This window comes from Chroicocephalus ridibundus, chromosome 14 (genome assembly GCF_963924245.1).
Source record: "Chroicocephalus ridibundus chromosome 14, bChrRid1.1, whole genome shotgun sequence".
Lineage (NCBI taxonomy): Eukaryota > Metazoa > Chordata > Aves > Charadriiformes > Laridae > Chroicocephalus > Chroicocephalus ridibundus.
The window spans coordinates 9,106,296-9,125,331 of NC_086297.1; the positions used below are offsets into that span (position 1 = coordinate 9,106,296).

Genomic DNA, 19,036 nt, shown 5'->3' on the forward strand with positions numbered 1-19,036 from the left:
TGACATTTTGGTGACACTGCTCGGGGTTGGTATGGGCAGGACACGTTTAATGCCAGCTGCTCTGCTTTATTCAGGGTTATCATTGCTGGCATAACGTGTAGCTGAGGAGTTTGAGGAATATTGTTTTTTTTTTCCAGAAATGTTCCTATTCAGAGAAGGCCCAAATGTACAGAAGAAATATAAAAATATTTTGGAAATAAACTTTAAAGCCTACAAGACAAAGACTAAAAATCAACTAAACCTTAACTCTCCTTTGCTTGCTTGCAAGAAGAGCTTTGGGAAAGATCCTGCTTTCAGTTTTGAACTGGGGAGAGGTCCCATATATAAATTTTTTACATTTCTCCCTTTGCACAGCTTGACGAAGGAAATCGTGGCCTAGGGGCACAGCACGCTGGCACAATGTTTCACAGGAGGCTCCTTTCCCCCTTTAATTCTTTCAAGTTGAATAAGAAGAGGTAATTTTCAGACATTAAATTTAGATTAAGTCATGACTGGTAGTAAAAGCAGCTTGATGTCATAATAAATATGCCTTCACCTAAACGAAAACAATTAGAAGATAAAATGATTCTTAAAAGTCAAATAGTATGGTGTTACAGAATATACTGTATTGGGAAACAGTGACCAGAAAATGAGATATTTGGGTTCCCAGACTCAAAAGGATTACACAAAATAAAGCATACCTAATGGTTTAAGAGATCATTCCCTAAAACTGGGTCAGAAGATGTTGCCTCCTTTTGTCAGCAGTTATTAAAAGTGACAAAATCCTTCCTGATACTAAAGCATTTAACAGGATTTCATAGGAGAGATAAGTACACCAGAAGACATGCAATTAAAATTAGGAATTCTCATTGATTTACTCTATCCAAACCACCAAGGGCTGGTCAAGACTGTTCAAAATGCTTGATAAATTCACAGACATCTCCTAAGTATCTAGTTTCCCACATCATTTTTATATGAGGAGAACAGGATCTGAGTTGGACACCATCACCCTTGTAAAAAAGCCAGCCACCTTTCTGTACTACCTTTACCAGTGCCAAGAGGCGAAGAGATGTTTGTGTTTCCAGGTTGAAGTTAGCTGCTGTTTCCTCAGGCGTGAAGATGAGCTCAGCGAGGTCAGCCGGAACCGACTTGGATTTGTTTCAAAAAGCCAGCGCGAAGGAGGATGAAGTGTGTTCCTTCCAAGGAGATGAGAACAGCGACTCACCTCTAATCCGAGCACTAATGCCTTTGGCTGTTTGTTTTCTAACGGCAGGATTGGAAGCCTCTCTGCCAAGAGAGGTTGTGCAGTCTCCATCTTTGGAGGTTTTCAAGACCAAACAGAATAAAGCCCTGAGTAACCTGGCTTGGTCTCATAGCTGGTGCTGCTTTGAGCAGGAGGTTGGTCTACAGACCTCCTTAGGTCCCTTCCAACCTGAGTTATTCTGCGATTCTATTATTTTCATCCATTTTGCATCTATCATCTTTGGCTTTCTTTAGATATCAAACTGATAAAGATGAGATTTGAAAGTGCATTTTTATAAAGCATGGCCAGAAAAAAGTTGCGAGTGTAACTGCTTTGTATGACTGAGACATATGACCCAGCCAGAAAGAGGTAAAAATCTCTGTATGAGATGAAAGCATCATGATAGCTCTTCAAGGAAAAAAGATAAAAAGGGTGAGAAATATCAAGTCTTTTAAATACATATCACATGCCTATATGCATTTGCAAAACCAACTGAAACTGCAAAATAACTACCAAAACACGTTTATAGCACTACAGCCTTCAGTGTCCTGCATAATAAGGGCCAAGATGACTTTTGGGCATAGTCTCCACTGGCTGCAAGGTTATATATCATACAGTCTAAGCTGCTCCTTCATGTCTCCTTCAGACATCTCTCCAAATGTGTCACTTTTTTCCTTCATGAGCCTGAAGATGGCAGCCAGCTGCTCTCTCTGAACCCTGTCAAGAAGAAAAGGAGAAGTAGGAATAGCGAGTCCCCAGAAGGCACTTTGAGCAAGAACACCACGGTCAAATGAAACACGAAGCCAAACGCAGGTCATTTTACAAGCCTTCCTGGCTGCAGGAAATCTGCCCATGTGAGATAAGAAAGAGAGAGCCTCTGGTTCTCCTTCCTCCACCTTCCGTCTATCCAATCATCCTGCACATCGCTCTGCAGTTCTTTAAATATGGAGATAAAACAGGCTGCTTTAACACTAGCTTTGGAGTTCCTTAGGGCTTATCTATGCTCAAAGTTTCGAGATAACTCGAGATGTGGAATTTCATAAGACCAACATGTCCCCCTTTAGCAGACTCCATAATGAAACTGGATGAAGTTTCATCAGGACAGTGTCCTTTCATTCTGTAATGAGAGTATATATATATATGAGTAGATACAGAGTGATTCAGGAATAGCTATGGAATTTTAAATGCATACCCTGTCTTAAAACTAGAGACCAGGCTACACCTTCCAGTGTGGACATGACTTTAATCAGCCACTGGAAGATAAGATCACAGATAGAAATTTGCTTTGATTGGAGAGTTCGTCTGCCAATGTCAAACGGTGAGATGGACTCATGTAGCCAGTCCAGCAACGAGGTGATCCCTGTGAGGGCAGGAGCTGACTGGTGGACCATCTAGCTCAGATTTCCATCCCTACAAAGTCCCGCAGTAGATGATTAACTCCCTTCTCCCCGTAACAGATGATATCCTGATTTTTCCCTAACATGAAGCAGTTAACCATTGTTGTATGTCCTGCAGCACAAAGATTTTTATCTGTCACAGGACTTTATCTGAGGTAGCTTTATAGGAGGGCTTATGTTGGTCATGCATCTACTGATCATCACTCGGGGATACAGAAGGGTGGGCAGCACAGGAGTGTCATTTGTTCGCAGGTACCTCGTGAACTGATGCAACTGATTTTGATGTCTACAAAATCCTCTTTGAAGGAAAAACGAACATGCACCTTGGCTCCGGTCAGGGCTGGCTGTGGGCTGGTTCGTTCTCATTGCCAGACCCCAACCTGATTGGGATGAGATGGCAGTGTTGCCTAGCTCACCTCATCCCTGACTCCCCTGTGTGAGATTAAAAGAACTAATGAGGTTGTGGTGCTTTATGGCTGTAACAGGGGAGAAGCACTTTCTATGACTTCAAGTCTCGTTTTGTCCCTACGTGACTGTGGGGCCAGAATTCAGCGACAGCCCATCAGCTCAGAGCACAGATCTGCCGCAATCCAGCTCCTCCTGCTTGTTTAGCATCTTTAGACCTCCCCTGGGCTAGAAAGACAGACTCTGGCTTTTACTTCCACATGGTCACCCTGTCAAGAGTCCTCTGTCGCCATCACAGCCAGCTTTCCGCATAGGACTTTAATACACTGTAATTAATCCATTTAAATACACGCCATTAGTTAACCTGAGGTAGTCTTCCTGCAAGTCCTGTGTGGACAAGTTATTAGCTGTTCCAGCAACAGGAGAGGTAGAAATACCTATTGACAGGCAAAACCAGGACGCAGTCGTTGCTCAAAAGAAGAGGGGACGGCATCAACACATCAGAAACAACCACACCACGAACAAGATCAACGGAAGGAGACAGTGAAGAACAAGCAGAGGAGCCTTCGGGTGCTGAGCTCCTGCTGAGTGGGGCTCTGCATTTTCCCCTCTCCTGGGCTAAGCCCCAGCAGAAGCAAGACCAGCAGACTGTCCTCCCAGCACCACTGCAGCAGGCAGGGCAGGGAAAAAAGCAGATCCTGGCAAAAGAAAGCTCATTTGCCAATTCTTTTCTATTGCAATTAAAAGGCAGTTGTCCTAAGGCCAAACATATCCTGATAATGATGTGGGATCTTTTGGTTACGAAAGCTCTGGCCACAGGCTGTCAAGTGCCTGGATTTGTCTGGTTCTTCTGTAATTTTTTTTGTGCTCGCACAAACAGCATCCAGCCGCCCTTTCCAGACGAGAGGAAGGGAAGCACAAGTCGTTAGTGATCAATATTTTATTTTAGATCACCGCTGGGCACCAGAGGGCACATTTCCAGTCTGGTGGGGAGAAATTCAATACAGAGCTTTGCCTCGCGTGTCTGAAATGCATGCCGGCTGGGAGTGCTCCACACAGGTCTGCATCCCTTGCTCGTTATTTCACAGACATTAACATTGCTGAAACCTCCCCAAAGGCCCCTTTCCTTGTCTCTAAACCACGAGCACAGACAATATTCACTCTATTTTTTTAAGCCCAACATCAATGCATTTTGGCTCTCCCCTCAACTTTAAATATCATGACTGTGCATTTGAAAAGCAGAAATAAAAAAGAGATGTTACTGCTCTTACTTCTCTGCACTACATAATCTACAACAAAGGGAGAGCAAAACAAAGATAAAGAGAAAAAAGAGCCTGGGAAGGAGAAGTAAGGCGTCAAAAAGGATCTTCTATCAAAGGCGACCTTGCAAAACAACTTTGTAGTGCTCCAGGTTGGGGTTTTTTTTGATAATTTCAGGTCAAACCTACCCCATTCACAAGTAAAATCATTCTCTCTTCCTGTAAGTGCTGTCCTCAAAACCACTTGGATTCAGGAGGTCAAACAGGATTTTACTTATTGCTGACAAAATAGATTAATTAAGGATTTTCAAAGCAGCCTAATTCGTCTTGATAGGCAATTGAATTTGCATACTTAACTCCCTTAGGCTCTTTTTAGACATTTCATCCAAGAGTTTTACAATTAACTGGAGGTTTGGGGCAGTGAGCTGGAGGTACATTAATGGAGATCGCCGTTTCAGGAACAGCTCGGCACCCGCGTTCACAGCAGCCGAAATCCCGGGCAGAGCTCTGCATTGGGAACGCCGCTAATTGCTCTGCAGCCAAACAAGACCAGGCTCCTGCTGCAACGCTGCGTTGCCCCCAGGAGAAATAAGAGAAAATCCTTGACTTTCGCCACTGGTCTGACTCTATTGTTAAGGAAGCCAATCATTTATGGGGTAAAAGGCACAGGAGGGCAGAATGTACCTCTAACCTAAAATCCCGATTTTCAACCCAAATCTCTTGAGAAACAAGTTACAAGCTGCTGGAAGCAGGGAGAACAAGCACAAACCAAATAAACTATTCAAAGGTTTATTGGACCAAACAAAGGCAATTTTTACAGATTCAAGCCACTAGAATTACAGTCCTTTGTGTAAGAGCCACCATCAGATATAAAACAAACAAACAAAAGTAAAAAAATACTCAGACAGCCATTTGAGTTGAAGAAATAGCTTGACTTGCTGCCACAAGCAAAAAAATCTGGACTCAACTATAGACTTTGCTCAACGTACATATTGCCGTGTAACTTAAACACAATGTATATAAGGCATTCTTTGCATAGTTGGGTGCTCGGGACACAGAGTCAGCCAGCCAGCACCGAGGGGAGACAGCGGCTGTACCAGCAGGATGTTGAAGCAGAGGGTCCAGATGTGCCTAAATTCATATGCAAACCCCTGAACACGCTTGCAGTTGTCAGCTGGGAAGGGGCAGCCCAGCCTCTTCTAAAGCTGAAGCCTCCTGCTGTTCTATAAATGAGCCCTTTTATTAAGAATTTGCCAACCCCAGGCGCTGGAAAGGACAACTGTGTACAAGGTTTCAAGTATTGTCTGCATAGGAACTAAAAAGGAAAAAAAAAACCCAAAAACAACCACAAAACCCGCCCGTTGGGTTTCTGATATGTTTGCAGCGTTAGCCAAGAGGCAGTTGTCCGGCAGTGAAACTTTGAAGGACACGTCCCCACCCAGCCTGGTGTTTCTACAACATCGCTAGAGGACTCGGACCCTCGTCTCACTCTCACAAACCAGCTGGGTTTGATTTGAAACCTGCTGTGTCTGAAGCAGATATACCCGCCCAGCCGAATTCATCTTCCGTATGGGACAGCTGAGGAGCAATGCTGAGCTCTGGCTCCAGCGGACAAGCCGCAGGGCTAGCAAAAGAGAGCACTGGAACAGCAAGCCGGCAGAGGAATGGGGAGGGTGTCTCTTCCAGGACCCCCACTATCTCATCCTGAGCCAGAGGGAACCCCTCATGCCATAGCTACCTCCTTGGGTCTCTCCTCTTGGGAACTGGAGTAGGGAAAAGTGAGAATCCAGATATTAACAGCAGCCAAAGTGTGGTCTCCTAAACCTCCACCACAAGCAGAACAGCTAAACTATCAACCTTTGTCACTTCTCGAGTCTTCTGTCTACCTACAGAAGCAGCTCTCTGCTAAAATAACTACAGAAGCGAGATTTGAGTCAGTCCAGCTACCGTCTGCCATCCCTCACCTGGACCCCACTTTGTCCCTCCACCCCTCAGAATAAAGCAGCGTTGTACAAGATTTGGAGTCATAGGCAGTTCCCACCCCCCAGCAATGAAGAGGAGTTTGGCCCCAGGAAGAAACAACTTGATAGTCTGGTACAAGGTCCAGGTTGGTCTGGGAGAAGAGCTATGGTTTGCCCACCCCAATAAAGGAACAGCACAGATTTCATGGCAGGCCTAATACATGGTAATGAACACAACTAATAGACTTGCTGCATATTTAGTGTCCAGTTTGGGTTCTGTTTGGGGGAGAGGGAGGATGGTTCATCCCAGGCCCCCAAACACAACTGAAGTCACTGCTTGCGCCCTGCCCCACTCCATGGAGCCACACAACAGGATCTCCTCAAACTTGACACCACAGGAGTTTTTGAAGAACTCAACTTCAGACCAAGAGGGGATCCCAAGTTTTGAGGGTTTATGGATTTCTCTTATGGGTGTGTTTGGTTGGTTTTGGTATTTCTCTCAAGCCTTTAAAGATGCCAAGGGATGCCTTTAGGAGGAGGCTAGGGACAACTTCATATAGTCTTCAGTTCTGCAAAGAGAAACAGGGAGAGAAGAGAAATCATTTCAGTCATTTCACCCCTCAGGTTGGTTCATTATTATTCACATAAGCGAGCAGGGGGAAGACTCAGTGTGTGTTGGGGTGAAGGCAAAACAACTTCCTACCTCAGGGCAGAACAAGCCACTGTTTGCAAACCTCACACCTCTAAGGAGGCGGCACTTGGCTTCATCAACTGCAGCAGGATAGTCGAAACCCAACCAGAAGTGCGAATCCTCTCGTCTGGCACCACTCTAAGTTATAACCCTTCTGACCTACTGATGAGAAATGGAGAAGCCCAGCTAATTAGAAGCCTTCGTTAGCTTCAGGTGTTTCTGCCTCACTGTCCTGTGCAGAGCCTCCCTGGGCTGCTGGCACCCTCGTCCAGCCCAGATTCCTCTTCCCACCTGCAGCCAGATGAGCCGGGAATGAGTACTGGATTCACAGAGCAGTGTGCCTGAACAGGTCGACCTTTCTCAATCTTCCTACAGATGTGTCTGTTCAAAGGAAAGAGGCAAAAAACCCCAGACTCCCTACAGGTCATGAGGCTTCCTTTTGATGGGAAGGTCTCCCCACATCCCAGGGAAGGAGGGTGAGATATTAGATGTGTTTTATGGGTGGGGACATTCAGGCAGTCCCTGAGGTCTTGCAGCATGTTGTTAGCAGAGTTAGGGCTAAAAAATGTGGTCCCTTGTTCTCAGCTGGAACCTTTCAGGTACTCTGCCCTTACTGCCCCAGCATCTCTCATGGCCCAACCGTCCACAGTGGGAAACACCTGACAGTAGGCTGGGCAGCTGCCCGTGGGCACAGAGACCTGCACTGAGGTAGAGGGAAACTACAACACACCTTACCTGGGCACTTACAAACACACACAAAAGCACCCCAGCTTAATTCCTCCTGGATTCAGGAGGGTTCACTACCCATAATACCTGAGCCCCATTTGAAAGTCCCCTGCTCCTGCCAGCCACAGCATGAAGGCAAGTTACAGCTTCATCTCTTCCTCAATCCTCTGCAAAAAAGGTTGCCTTCTCCAGCAGCCTCCCAAGTGCAGCCGGCGACCCGGATCCCGGATGGGAGATACAGGCTGAAGCATCACGTGGAATCAGGGTTACTCAAGCAACGCTGCGGAGGCTCAGTAGCTGGCCCATTAGGACAAAGAAAGGAAATTCTCCGAAGTGGATAATCATTCTGCAAGATTCGCAGCGCTGAGGATCGGATCATCCCGCTCAAGTCACGCAAGCATAATCAGATTTCACGCGCGAGGGCATAAGCTCGTTGCCACGGGGGCCCAGAAGGAGAGTCCCCTCCAGAACGCTGCAGTTGGAGCGGTGAGGGATGGAGGATGTCAGGGAGGGTGGATGGGGCTTGGCTGCAGCCTCTCGCAGGGATACTCACCTCCAGGACAGGGCCAGGCTGACAGCTGGGGTGAGAAGGTCTTAAACCAAGCATGAACCTAATGGAGGAAGTCTGTCAGAGCCATAAATTCCCCATCTGCACAACAGGGATACCCCTTACTGCTCTTGGAGCAAGCTGTGAGGGGGATTAGGCTAAAGAGCATGAGACAGTCCATCACTGGGGACATTAAGGCCATAAAACCCCCCAGGCTGAGAAACTCTGACATTGCTGCCATGGAGCCTGAGACACTTAATTCGCTTGGGATGGAGGCCAAGAGCTTTGAGCCACTCTTTAGCCTTGGCTCTTCCCTCCTTTCCATTTGCCTTGAACGATGAGATCAGCCTGATTGGCATGCGTTCCCCTAGCAGCACCTCAATCAAACCAGGTTAGAGTCTTCATTTGCTGGAAGGCCATATCCTCTCTTCAGATACAAATTATCCAAATACCTCTGCTCTGGCCCCAGCTGAAGGCCAAGTCAGTAAATCGTACAGTTCCTCAGCTGGACATGGTTCCACGCAAGGAAGAGCTGGAGAACAAGGAGCTCAGTCAAGGGCAGGTCCTGCCTTATGAAGGAGGCTCAGGTACTGAAGGTCTCAAAAGACCGTGCTTCTCCTGAAGCATGGAAACTGGATGTCCTTCTGGTGGCCTCAGAAGGATTCCCCTCTCTCCAGCTCAGCCATGGCATCAGCACAAGGCTATGGGCTTCTTGCCTTTGAGAGCAGACAGCATCCCAGCACTGACACACGGGGTGGGGTGGGCTGGGGGAATCTCATATGTCTTTATCCCTTACGTGCACGAAATCCACAGCAGGAGGTCAGGAGATCCTGTAGCCCATCCATAGACGATAACTTTCCAAAGGGGTCCTGACCCATTCCAAGGACATCCCAAAACATCTTGTTGTAACCATCTCTGGCAATCGCTTGTGCCCTTTTCAGGAAAGCTGATTTTCTGAAGTGCAGACCATTCCCAGCTCCTTCCCTTGGCAGAGGGAGCAGGTGCTCAGCTTCTCAGGAACATCAGTCCTCTGGTCTGAAATCCTGGCAAGAGGGCAGATAGCAATCTGGCTCCAGACTTTTTTCAATCCAGATGGGCTAGGATTGACCCTTGAGGATCAAGAGCAGGGAAGAAAGGCACCGGGTGGTCAAGCTCTTCCTCACGCATTTCCCTGCCATTTCACTGCTGGGGATGGTCCCATCACCACTGCTTCCCATTTCCCTACCATGAGGACAACTACCATCTCATTTCTGGTAGAGACCATACCCCGGTATTGACCAGGATCACGGTACTGCAGGAAGAATATGTGGAATGACATACTAAATCTAAGCTTTCCCCATGGTCCCAAAAGCGTGGGCCAGTTGCTTCAGCCAAAGGTAAAACAGAGAGAGAGGACTTAAATACAGAACAGGGAGAGACAGTCGGTGCTTAGAAAAGAGTGGGACAGTGAGAGGTACCAAAGGGAGCTTCTATCTACATAAATCCGAAACTCCTCCAGTGGGACAGAAAAGTCGAAAGGTGCTCACGACCTCGGGAGATACCTACTGCTCCTCAGGAACACCAGGAAAGCAGTCGAAGCTGCCGGAGCCGGCACAACCAGGGAGCACAAGCCCAATGCCATTCGGACAGGGGCTGGCAAGGAGTCGTTGGGGTTGGGCACCCCTGAGTGGACCTTGCCCACCGCTGTTTCAAGGCGGAAGCCTCCTGCCTTTCCCAGCCACAGCAGCAACAGCCGAAAAGGCCAAAGCACAGCCAGGAAGGTGGCTCAAGCTCCCAGCCAGCTCAGCCAAGTGGCCACAATCACCTCCTTCATCATGTACCCATCTTCTTGCAACACTCCTGACCCCCCAGCCAACGCCGCAGCAGTGGGGAAAGCCATGGACGGGCCAGCCTGTGCTTTCCTCCATCGCTCAGTGGTTGTGCTCCAGCTCACTGTCTACCAGCTTGTACCCAGCCTGGTGTGATGCCCCGATTCCCCGCAACCCTCGGACTCCCCCGGCCGCAGGGGAGCCGCAGGAGAGGCAGAGCCAGGCTCCCAGAGAGTCAGCAGATAGAGAACGGCAAGCTGCCCACGCCGCATGGGATTAAGCAGAAGCAGATGAAGACAAATTGTGAGCGTTGGGTGAGGGAGACACGGAGAAGCAGCCACAAGCTAGGACAATTCAGGACCTGAGCCAAAAGAAAAAAACCCAGGAGCTGAAGCAGAATTGCTGTCTGGTCTGAAATCTCACGCCAGGGCAGGGTCAGAGACTCACACCCTGCGAAGACTATGGGGGAGCTTGCAAAAGTTTCCTCTCTGGGATGGGAGGAGACGGGGAAGGGGCTTCCTGGCCTCCCCTTCCCTGGGTTTCTGAGGGAGGCATCCTGTGTTGCTCAGTTTTTAAAGCTGCTGGGGGACTCATGACTCAAATCAGATGCTCTATAAATAGGGCCAGAGCCCAAGTCCACTGACATCTCGTAGGTCAGAGGACATTTTCCCCAGGGATACGGTGGAGGCAGGGAACAGCACAGGGCCACCAGGAGACTCCCTCCTCTTACAAGCGGAGTCTGGCTCCTACAGAGGGAGCATCAGAGCAGGGGGAGCTCATCAGGGACCCTCAAACTCACAGTGCCCCTTTCTTAGCAAGCGGCAGGTGGGAAGGAAACGTGCCCCATGTGCTGGGTATTTTGCAGCTGAAAGCAGCCTTGCCCGCGGTTGGTGCCATCCCCGTGGCTGGTGACCACAGTGAAGCAGTGGCCAGCCTGACCTGAAGAGTCCCGTGGCCCTAGTCTTTGCAGTTCCTTGCTGCTACACCTCCTCCCTCAGCCCAGGATGACTATCGTGCTGCAGAAGATGAAAAGCAAACAAATAATAAAACCCCAAAGAAAGCCCAAACTTACCAGCTTCCCTCATCCAAAAGAAGCATCATGCCGGACAGGACAGGACAGGACAGCAAAGCCGCTGGGTTGGGGGTGAAGGTTAGCAAAAGGGAGGAGAAAGAGGCCCAAATCCCATGCTATAAAGAGGGGGGAGCAAGCAAGCGAGCCAGGGCTATGTGATGACAATGCGGGGGGTGGACAGGGACAGATGCCGATGAAGAGCTCTCCCAAAATGCAACCGCCCCCAGCCCAGTCCACCCACTTATTTTTGGAGGGCCAGCAGTGGAGATGTTTGAAATAGGTCAAGGTCTGTCAACACAGTCGTTAAACCCCTGCAGCTGCTTCCTGGCCTTGTGTGCTCCAGAGTTGTCACCACGAGCGTTGTCTCCTTCAGCTCGGTTCTCCCTCAAGCCACAGCTGCATCCCCAATTTGATCTGGGATGTCTGGCAGAGCAGGGGAAGGTCTCTCCTCTCTGCCATTCCCTAGAGCCGGGATCCGTCCAGGGCACCCTGCCTTGCTGAAACTCTGGGGTCCAAGCCCAGTTTTATTCACTGCCTGGTAACCAAGAGGTACTCTGAACCCAGCTGGGGAGGAGACAGGTTTCTATTGCTAAATTACCACCAAAAGGACTGAGCGTGAGATTTACAGCCATCCAGTTCCCCTTGCATGAATTCCAACTTCCAGCTGAGCCCTAGGCTTAAATCTAGTTTGGATTCAAGCAGTGTCACCCCATCCATAACTGGCCAGGAGATGAGAGGATTGAGAGGCAGGAGGAGAACTTGCTCCTAGAATGGGTCGCCTGGCTGTGGGAACTGAGCCCATTAGCCAAAGAAACTGGGCAGCCATCCCTTTCTTCTCCTCAGTCTTACGGCGGCTGGACTGTGGGATCAGCTGCTCCATCCGTGAGCGGCACCTGCAGACAGCAGAGTGTGGCTGAGCAGTTTGGTGCCATTCACTCGGACCCTGCTCGAGGGATCTGCAAGGGTGCCCAAGCTGAGGCCCCATGGGGCAGCTTCTGGCTCTCTACCCCCACCTCTTCCTAAATCCCAGAAACAAGAGAGACGACAAAGAGGAGAGACCTTTCCACAGACCGTCAGATGGGATCCGCTCTCTTTTCTCCAGTCAACACACACAGCGAAGAGTGGCAAGGACAGAGCACAGACAGCTCGATCCCTCAGCATCTCCAAAGCCAGCCAAGACTTGGCTGGGACCTGCTCTGCCTCATGGAGAGAGAGAACTGAAAGCAGAGACCCAAGGGAGTCATTTCTCCTGATTGTTTTCTCTTTTACTGTGAGTGGAGCCTTGTCGCAGTTGTCAATGCTCAACAGAGTCCTGATCGTACTCCTTTCTAACTGAAAAATAAAAACCAAACACTAACCTCTTTCAACCTCAAGGGAGGTTTGAAAAGCACCTGGCAGAGACCCCTTCAAGCCATCCATGCGAGCCAGGCCCTGAAGGCACGCTGGGGAATCCCTCCTCTTCCTCCCTCATCTGCACAAGGTGCCCAGCCGGGACAAGCAGCACCTAACGGTCAGCCCTTGTGGGCTGTGTCTCGTGCCTACACAACTCAGCCCTGTCCAAACGGGGACAAGCTGTGCTGCTATGAGTCACGTTTCTGAACCAGTGCATTGCACCATGGCAGCTACGGTTGGCAACAGATGGCCAAAAGCCTCAGGTGCAGAAGAGAAGGATTCGGGAAACACGCTGTGCTGGCTTGACTAAGGGCTACATCCTTCCCTGCACTCTTCCCCTTCCTGCCCAGACTGTTTTTCTCCCCCAGGGGAGCAAACGCTACGTGCTTCTGTTCTAGAAGTACTGGTGACCCACCAGGTGTGATCAGGCACAGCCGCCACCCCAGCAGATGTATTTGCCAACTACGTTTACTGTCCTCCTCCCTCACTGAGCAGTCCCTCTATTTTTTAAGACTGAAGTAACAAGAGGCAGGAAGTTGCATCACTCACTAAAGGTCACATTCCTTCCCCTTTTAGTCCAGATTTAGCACCAGTTTGAAGCCACAGGACTCAAGTGAATACTAGACAAGACAACCACAGCTTCTGGAGAGCAGAAGTGGGTTTTTCATTAAATAACCCAGTCTACTGCATGCCTGCTCTCTCCTGTCTGAAGTCTATAGCTCTTTCTGGAAAAGGCACCTCCAAAATTTGGGGTCCCTAAATTGAGACTCGTAGACTACTGATCAACACCACAAGTAGCCTCAAGGGGATCTGAGGGACCATTTGCATTTTTGGGACGTTGCTTACAAGCTGCTTCACACGGGAGCCTGTTGGTCCGTGGGAAAACTGGAGGGCTGACAGGGCTAAAAGCAAAAACTAAGCCTGTCTCAGCTCTGGCAACACACCTTAGGACTAACTACCCACGGAGTCAGCAGCCCTAATTTTTCAAATCAGTGAACAGAAGTGGTCGTGGGATGTCCGACTTCGGGCATCCAAGACGGAAGAGCTGAGCATCCGAAGGTGAGAGCCCACGTATTCCCCAGCGGGCTCACGGAAAGCGAGATGGAGGCAGAGGGGAGCGGACTCATTAATCCGTTATGAGGAGGGAAAGGGGAGGGATGTGGGGAGGGAGGTGGGACAGGCAATCAAACTGTCCCCCAGAAAATAAAACCCAAAAGCAAAAAAAAAAAACCCCGCCACCAAACAACACATTAGCAGATGTTATCAGTGGTACCACTACTTCTAAGAAACAGCGCGTCCTTACCAAAAAGATTTGCAAGAATGTTTGTGGCCGAGGACCTAAGGTACTCGCTACAGAGATGTGAGATCAGAGGTCAGCTCAATCCTGCAACATAAAGGTGGCAAACCTGGGTCACAGCGAATCAGCGGCATGGTGGGGGTGCATGGAGGTGGGGAGAGGGACGGGACCGCCGAGGGAGAAGGATGCAGGACGGGGCCGAGCCGCTGCGCTCAGCTCGCCCGGGAGCTTACCTGGCAGCAACCCTGCCCCCCGACACCGCCTGCGAGGCCTGAAATGAAAAGCTGCTGATGCCGCGGTGAAGATTTGGCGGGGGGCGGGGGGAGGAGAGGAAAGTAAAGCCAGCAACAAAGCAAGACAAAAAAAAAAAAAAAAAAAATTTCACAAAGCTGCCTTCAAGAAATGCACAACAAAAATACAGAAGAGAAGAAAATAAAGGAGCAGTAGGAAAAACACGACTGCCAACGGCCCTCGGTGGGGAAGGCTGCTGAGAGCCGCCAAGGGACACGATGCCCAGGCTGTCCTTCGGTTCTAGGTGCACTGTCCTGCCCTGGGACCACTCCAGGCGGAGGTGAGCAGTGATGCCTGGGAGGTCCCACATGCCCAGGAAAGGTCCATCGCCCCCGGGAGCCTGTTCTACAGTCCTGAGTACAACCCGCCTGTCCCACCGCTGCCCACACGTGTCCCCTCAGTGTCCCCAGGTGACAGCAGGTGCATTTGTTGGCACAGAGGAACCAGCCCAAGGCCCTGCAGGACTCCTGGCCCTGAAAACCCGAGCAGCAATTGCTCAGCTGGTGTGGATGGAGCTGTGGGTGCAAAAGGTTTGAATTTGCTTGCTGCAGGTAGGTTTTTGCATTGGTGCTTCACAGGATCCTGAAAAGCAATTCCCCGTTCTCTCACATTCACTCAGTTCATTCCACCACCACCCTCCCCAGGTGACACTAACAGACCTGCTTAGCGTTTTACAGGTTGGGGGCTTCAGGCACGACAAAAAAATAACGAAGAAAGCAAGCAACATCGTTCCTGATGCCACCAATGCAGAATCAACCCCATGCCAGAGGAAACCGGAGCTCATTTCTGTTGCTGACCCCAGAGCATGCAGCCCTTGCAGATCTTTGCTCCTGGCAGTGCTGGAAGGCAGGCAAAGGCCAAGATCTGAGGGCCGCTGGGAGCCCAGAAGCCAGGGGAGAAAGGGAAGACATCTCTTGTCTTGTTGGGAAAGTTGAGTTTGACACGGAAAGAACGGCTGCAGGTTTGGCTCGTGAAGGCAGCCTGCACGGAGCCCCGTGCACCACCTGAGTCTTTTGCAGGAACAGAGGGAGCATGTGTCAGAGCCAGGGCTCTGGATTTACGCTGCCTACCCCGATGTCCTGCTTACACCACAGAGACAAACCTCAGCCAGCCCAGTCGCTGGTGACACAGAGATGTTGCCCAAGGGCCACGAGGCAAGGCTTGCCAGCAGAAACATGCCTGCCCCAGGGGCAAGGTGTGATCCCTCCATCCTTGCCTTCCCTGCTGCACTCAAGTTTCCACTTGGTCCGTGTCAGGCCTTTACACCACGCCGGTTGTGGTGGTACTTAGACCTTGGCATCACAGGCAAGCGGTGACAAATTTCCCCAAATCATTCCAGGAGGTGCGCTGTTGGGTCCCACAGCCCTTGGGACACCAGTGGAGAGAACGACATCTCCCAGGCTTGTTGAGCCACCACTGGGAAATCAGTTCCCTGCAGGTCGCCCAAGAGGGAAGGGGTATGAGCTGCACAGGGAGCAGCCTGCCACGGAGCCTGCTTGTAGGGCAAAGCCCCTGCCTGTGGGGTTTGACATCTCCGGTTTAGCGTGGGCGCCGCGTGCCCTTGGGCTGAAGGACTCCTCCTGCGCGTGGGCAGAGACTTCACACTGACAGCACAGGCTGGCTTTGGGTAGGGCTTTGCAGCTCGAGGTGCAAGGTTGGGGTTGATTTCCCTTGTATGGGCTGGGAAATCTTGAGCTAGAAAACTTGGTTTTGGTAACAGGACAGGCTCTTCCTTTTTTCCCCACGTAGGGCTCATGTTCAGGAGGAAACTTTACCAAAAATGGTGAGATGGACAATTCTCCATCTCTACTGCTGCAGGGCAAATTCCCACCACTTACAGCTGAGGAGCCAGCCCTGGGTAGGGACATCTCCAGCCTCAGCACCGTCACAGTGACCTCTAAAGCTCCACACTTACTCACTTTGCTCCAGTATCTCTGAGCTATGCCCATGTCCTCGGTTTGGAGGCCATCCACAGGGTAAAGGGAGGGGAAGTAGCTAGAGATCAGACCCTCAACAGATGTAAATCAACGTGGTGCTAATGGGATCAGGGGAACTACACCAGCTTGCATCGGCTGGAAAGTTTGGTCTAAGCATCCAGAGAAGGAGCTCAAACAGCTCCAAAGGTACATAGGGCCACGGTGTCTCCATCTGCTACATCGGCGTGACTTTATTTGCTCTCATGTCTTCCTGGGTGGGAGAGGTTTAGACCATAGTGCAATGTGGCATTGAGCCCAAAGCTACCAAGGCGGTTTGGGGAGAGAGAGGTCAGAAGACACCCAGCTTGCTTCAAGAGGATGCCAACCAGAAAGAAAAAGGAAACTCAACTTACCTTTGTTCTTCCTCGAGTTCTTCTTTGGTCATCATGGACTTGTACTGGTTTCCCCTCAGCTTTCCAGGACTGTATTTAAAAGAGAACGTCTCATCTGCAGCTGGAGAGTGGGAGAGGGAGAGACAAAGAGTAAGAGGTTGTGTGAGCCAGAGGCCTCCCGAGAGCAACGGTGAACAGCAGCGGGCTTGTTCCCTCCAGCTGTTTGCTGACCCCTGCTCCTGCACGCGCGCCCCAAACACTATGGCCACCCCAAAACACTCTTCCTCCGTCATCTCCAGTCTCCAGCAGTGCCGGGGAAGCTGTGTGGATTGCAGTGGAGAGCCAAGGTGCTGCTGGCCAGAGGACGGCGGGATTCCCAGCCACAGCTAGCCCTGGAAACAGTGAGGACTGCTGGGAGCGAGCAGCCCTGCTTGGAAGCAGATCCAAGTAAATCCTACAGCACGGGAACCATATGCTATCGCTCTCTTTGGAATCAAAGCCTCGCAGGCCCATCTTGGCTTATCAAGGCATGCTAATCCTGCCCTGATTAGCTCGCAGCATTCTCTGCTTCTCTCCAGACTTGCATTCCTCCTCCCTCCCTCCCTCCCTCTCCTCGTCCAGGGGCCCTTTTCCGTGCTTGGGGCTCAGGGACGGTGCCACAGGCAGAGCTGTCCCAGGCCACGCAGCCCAGCAGCTCTCCCGCAGCCCTTCGCAAAGCTTGTGAAAAGAGGAGGTGCCACACCAAAAATCTCGAGGCTGCAAACAGAGCTGAGCCAAGGCAGCCCGGAGCACCAACACAGCTGGGTCCAGGTCCCTCTGTCACCAGCCGACAGACCTGCAGGGGAGACCGAGGTTTCCTTCTCCAGGCCTGGGTGCCCTCCTGCCCGGCTCGCCAGCCTCAGCCCTCTGCTAATTAGAGCACCGAAGCTCACGGACTCTGAGCCAAAGCCGATCCTTTTCCAATCGGATTTTGTTCGAGCGCTGTTTGCTTTTAAAAAACCTCTCCCCTGCTTTATCTTCCTACAGATGGGAGAAAACAGCAGGAGTGGAGGTCGATCCAAAGGGCAGCCCAGGAAGAGCGGCTCCTTCGGGTAGTTGCCTTTATTGGTTATCTGTGGGCTGTTTATCTGCGAGCCTTTATCTCCCAAGGACTGCAGGACTCGGCTGCTTCACGTCGAGCGTTGCTGTTTCCACAGCCACCCAGAAACATCTGCTGCTTCCACCAACCCTCGGACCCCTGGGGATACTTCTAAGGGGTCCACGAAAGGAAGATGTTATTGTATTATCTGCATGGTCCTGAAAAAATGGCACGTTATCCACAAACCAAATATCCAGAGTGATACCTTCTAGCACCAGCAAGACCCCCCCCAAAGTGGTGAAACTCCCCCGACTTCTGTGGCAGGAGAGAAAGCCCCGACTTGTACATAACCCATGGACCCATCACCTGTCCCCAGCCACCTGGGAAGCCCCTTCCAATCCTTACTGCTGCTATCGTGGGCACCACATTCATGAAAGTCTCTCCTCCTCCACTCACCCAAATAAAAAACACCCCCCCGCCTCTCTCCTCCCTCCCTCACGCCCAGAAGGATTCAACATCAGCAGCTTCCCTCTATTTTCCGGTCAATATTGCCCTCCCCGTGTCCAAGGTCAGCTGCTTGATTTAGCAATTTCTCCCAAGCTCACGTACGCCCTCAGCTGCTGCCAGAGCCCCCGCAGACCTTGGGGACCCCCACGCAAAAGGCAAGTCAGAGCCTCATTTTGTAGAGGGGGAAACCCGAGATCTCAAAAACAAGCTGTGCAAGGCTGGGCGGGCAGGTACGGGACTGAGCGTGCCGACCGCCGCAAGGTCACTGCCGTACGGAGCGTGCCTGGAGTGGTATTTGTGGGCTGGGAATTTAACAGAAACCTCCTCCCTGCAGATACCCGCATTTCCTCCCTTCACATCTCTGCGTCCCTGATCTTGGGGAGCTTCCCTGGGAAGTCCTGGTGGATTGCTGCTCAGTTACTGATCCCGAGTGTTTCTCTAATCCCAAAACAGCGTCAGGGCTCCTGGAGGAACAAGGAGGCGAACCCTTTCCCTAGCACCTTCACAAGCGTCCAAACACAAGCACCCCGATGCTCTGCTCCTGCAGCCCCAAACATTCAGCTCGGCCATATCCCACCTCCCTCGGTGGGAAAACCCTCCGAACAGGCAGACAAACAAGTCTGGCCAGCTGGAAACAAGCAGTAATGCTGCGGCTTATCAGCCCCTCGGGTGGCCGTAAAAGTGCACGGAATGAAAATTCAGCTGGCGGCTGCTTTGGGAGATATTAAGAGAAAGAAAAAAAAAAAATCAAATAGGGTGTAACATCCTGTTTCTTACCCTGGTGCAGAGCAGGGGCCGTTCCGTTACCTTTGTGTAGCTCGCCTGTTTTCAAGGACAATTAAGATCGTTTCCCTCACATGGTTTTCGGCCAAGTAAATTGAGATGTGGGATTTTGCCTGTCCCCAAAAGGGCAGTTTAATTGCCACCCTGCCAGAAAAGAATAAGGGAAGAGGGAGGCGAGGAGGCTACCCATCCATCTGCCTGCCCACGCGTTGTGGTTAGAAAGGAGCCGGCGTGCGGCTTTGGAAACCACCGGCTGTTTCCTGAGCTCAGGAACTTTCTTTGCAGACCGAAA

At 50.7% G+C, this 19,036-nt stretch overlaps 1 protein-coding gene across 5 annotated transcripts in view; it reads right to left on the reverse strand.

Moving 5' to 3' along the window:
* Window positions 1-495: 495 nt before the first annotated feature.
* Window positions 496-19,036, reverse strand: part of MXRA7 (matrix remodeling associated 7) — a 30,799-nt gene continuing 12,258 nt past the window's right edge. The window contains exons 4-7 of one of the 5 annotated variants that reach the window (XM_063351955.1): window positions 16,398-16,497; window positions 14,011-14,061; window positions 13,784-13,864; window positions 5,057-6,813 (exon numbers count right to left, since the gene is read on the reverse strand). In XM_063351955.1, the coding sequence (XP_063208025.1) occupies window positions 13,831-13,864; window positions 14,011-14,061; window positions 16,398-16,497 (185 nt within the window). In that variant the 3' untranslated portion in view covers window positions 5,057-6,813; window positions 13,784-13,830. Of the gene's footprint in view, window positions 1,940-5,056; window positions 6,814-13,783; window positions 13,865-14,010; window positions 14,065-16,397; window positions 16,498-19,036 lie in introns of those variants that run through there. The other 4 variants (XM_063351954.1, XM_063351957.1, XM_063351953.1 and 1 more) reach the window with 4 other exon arrangements.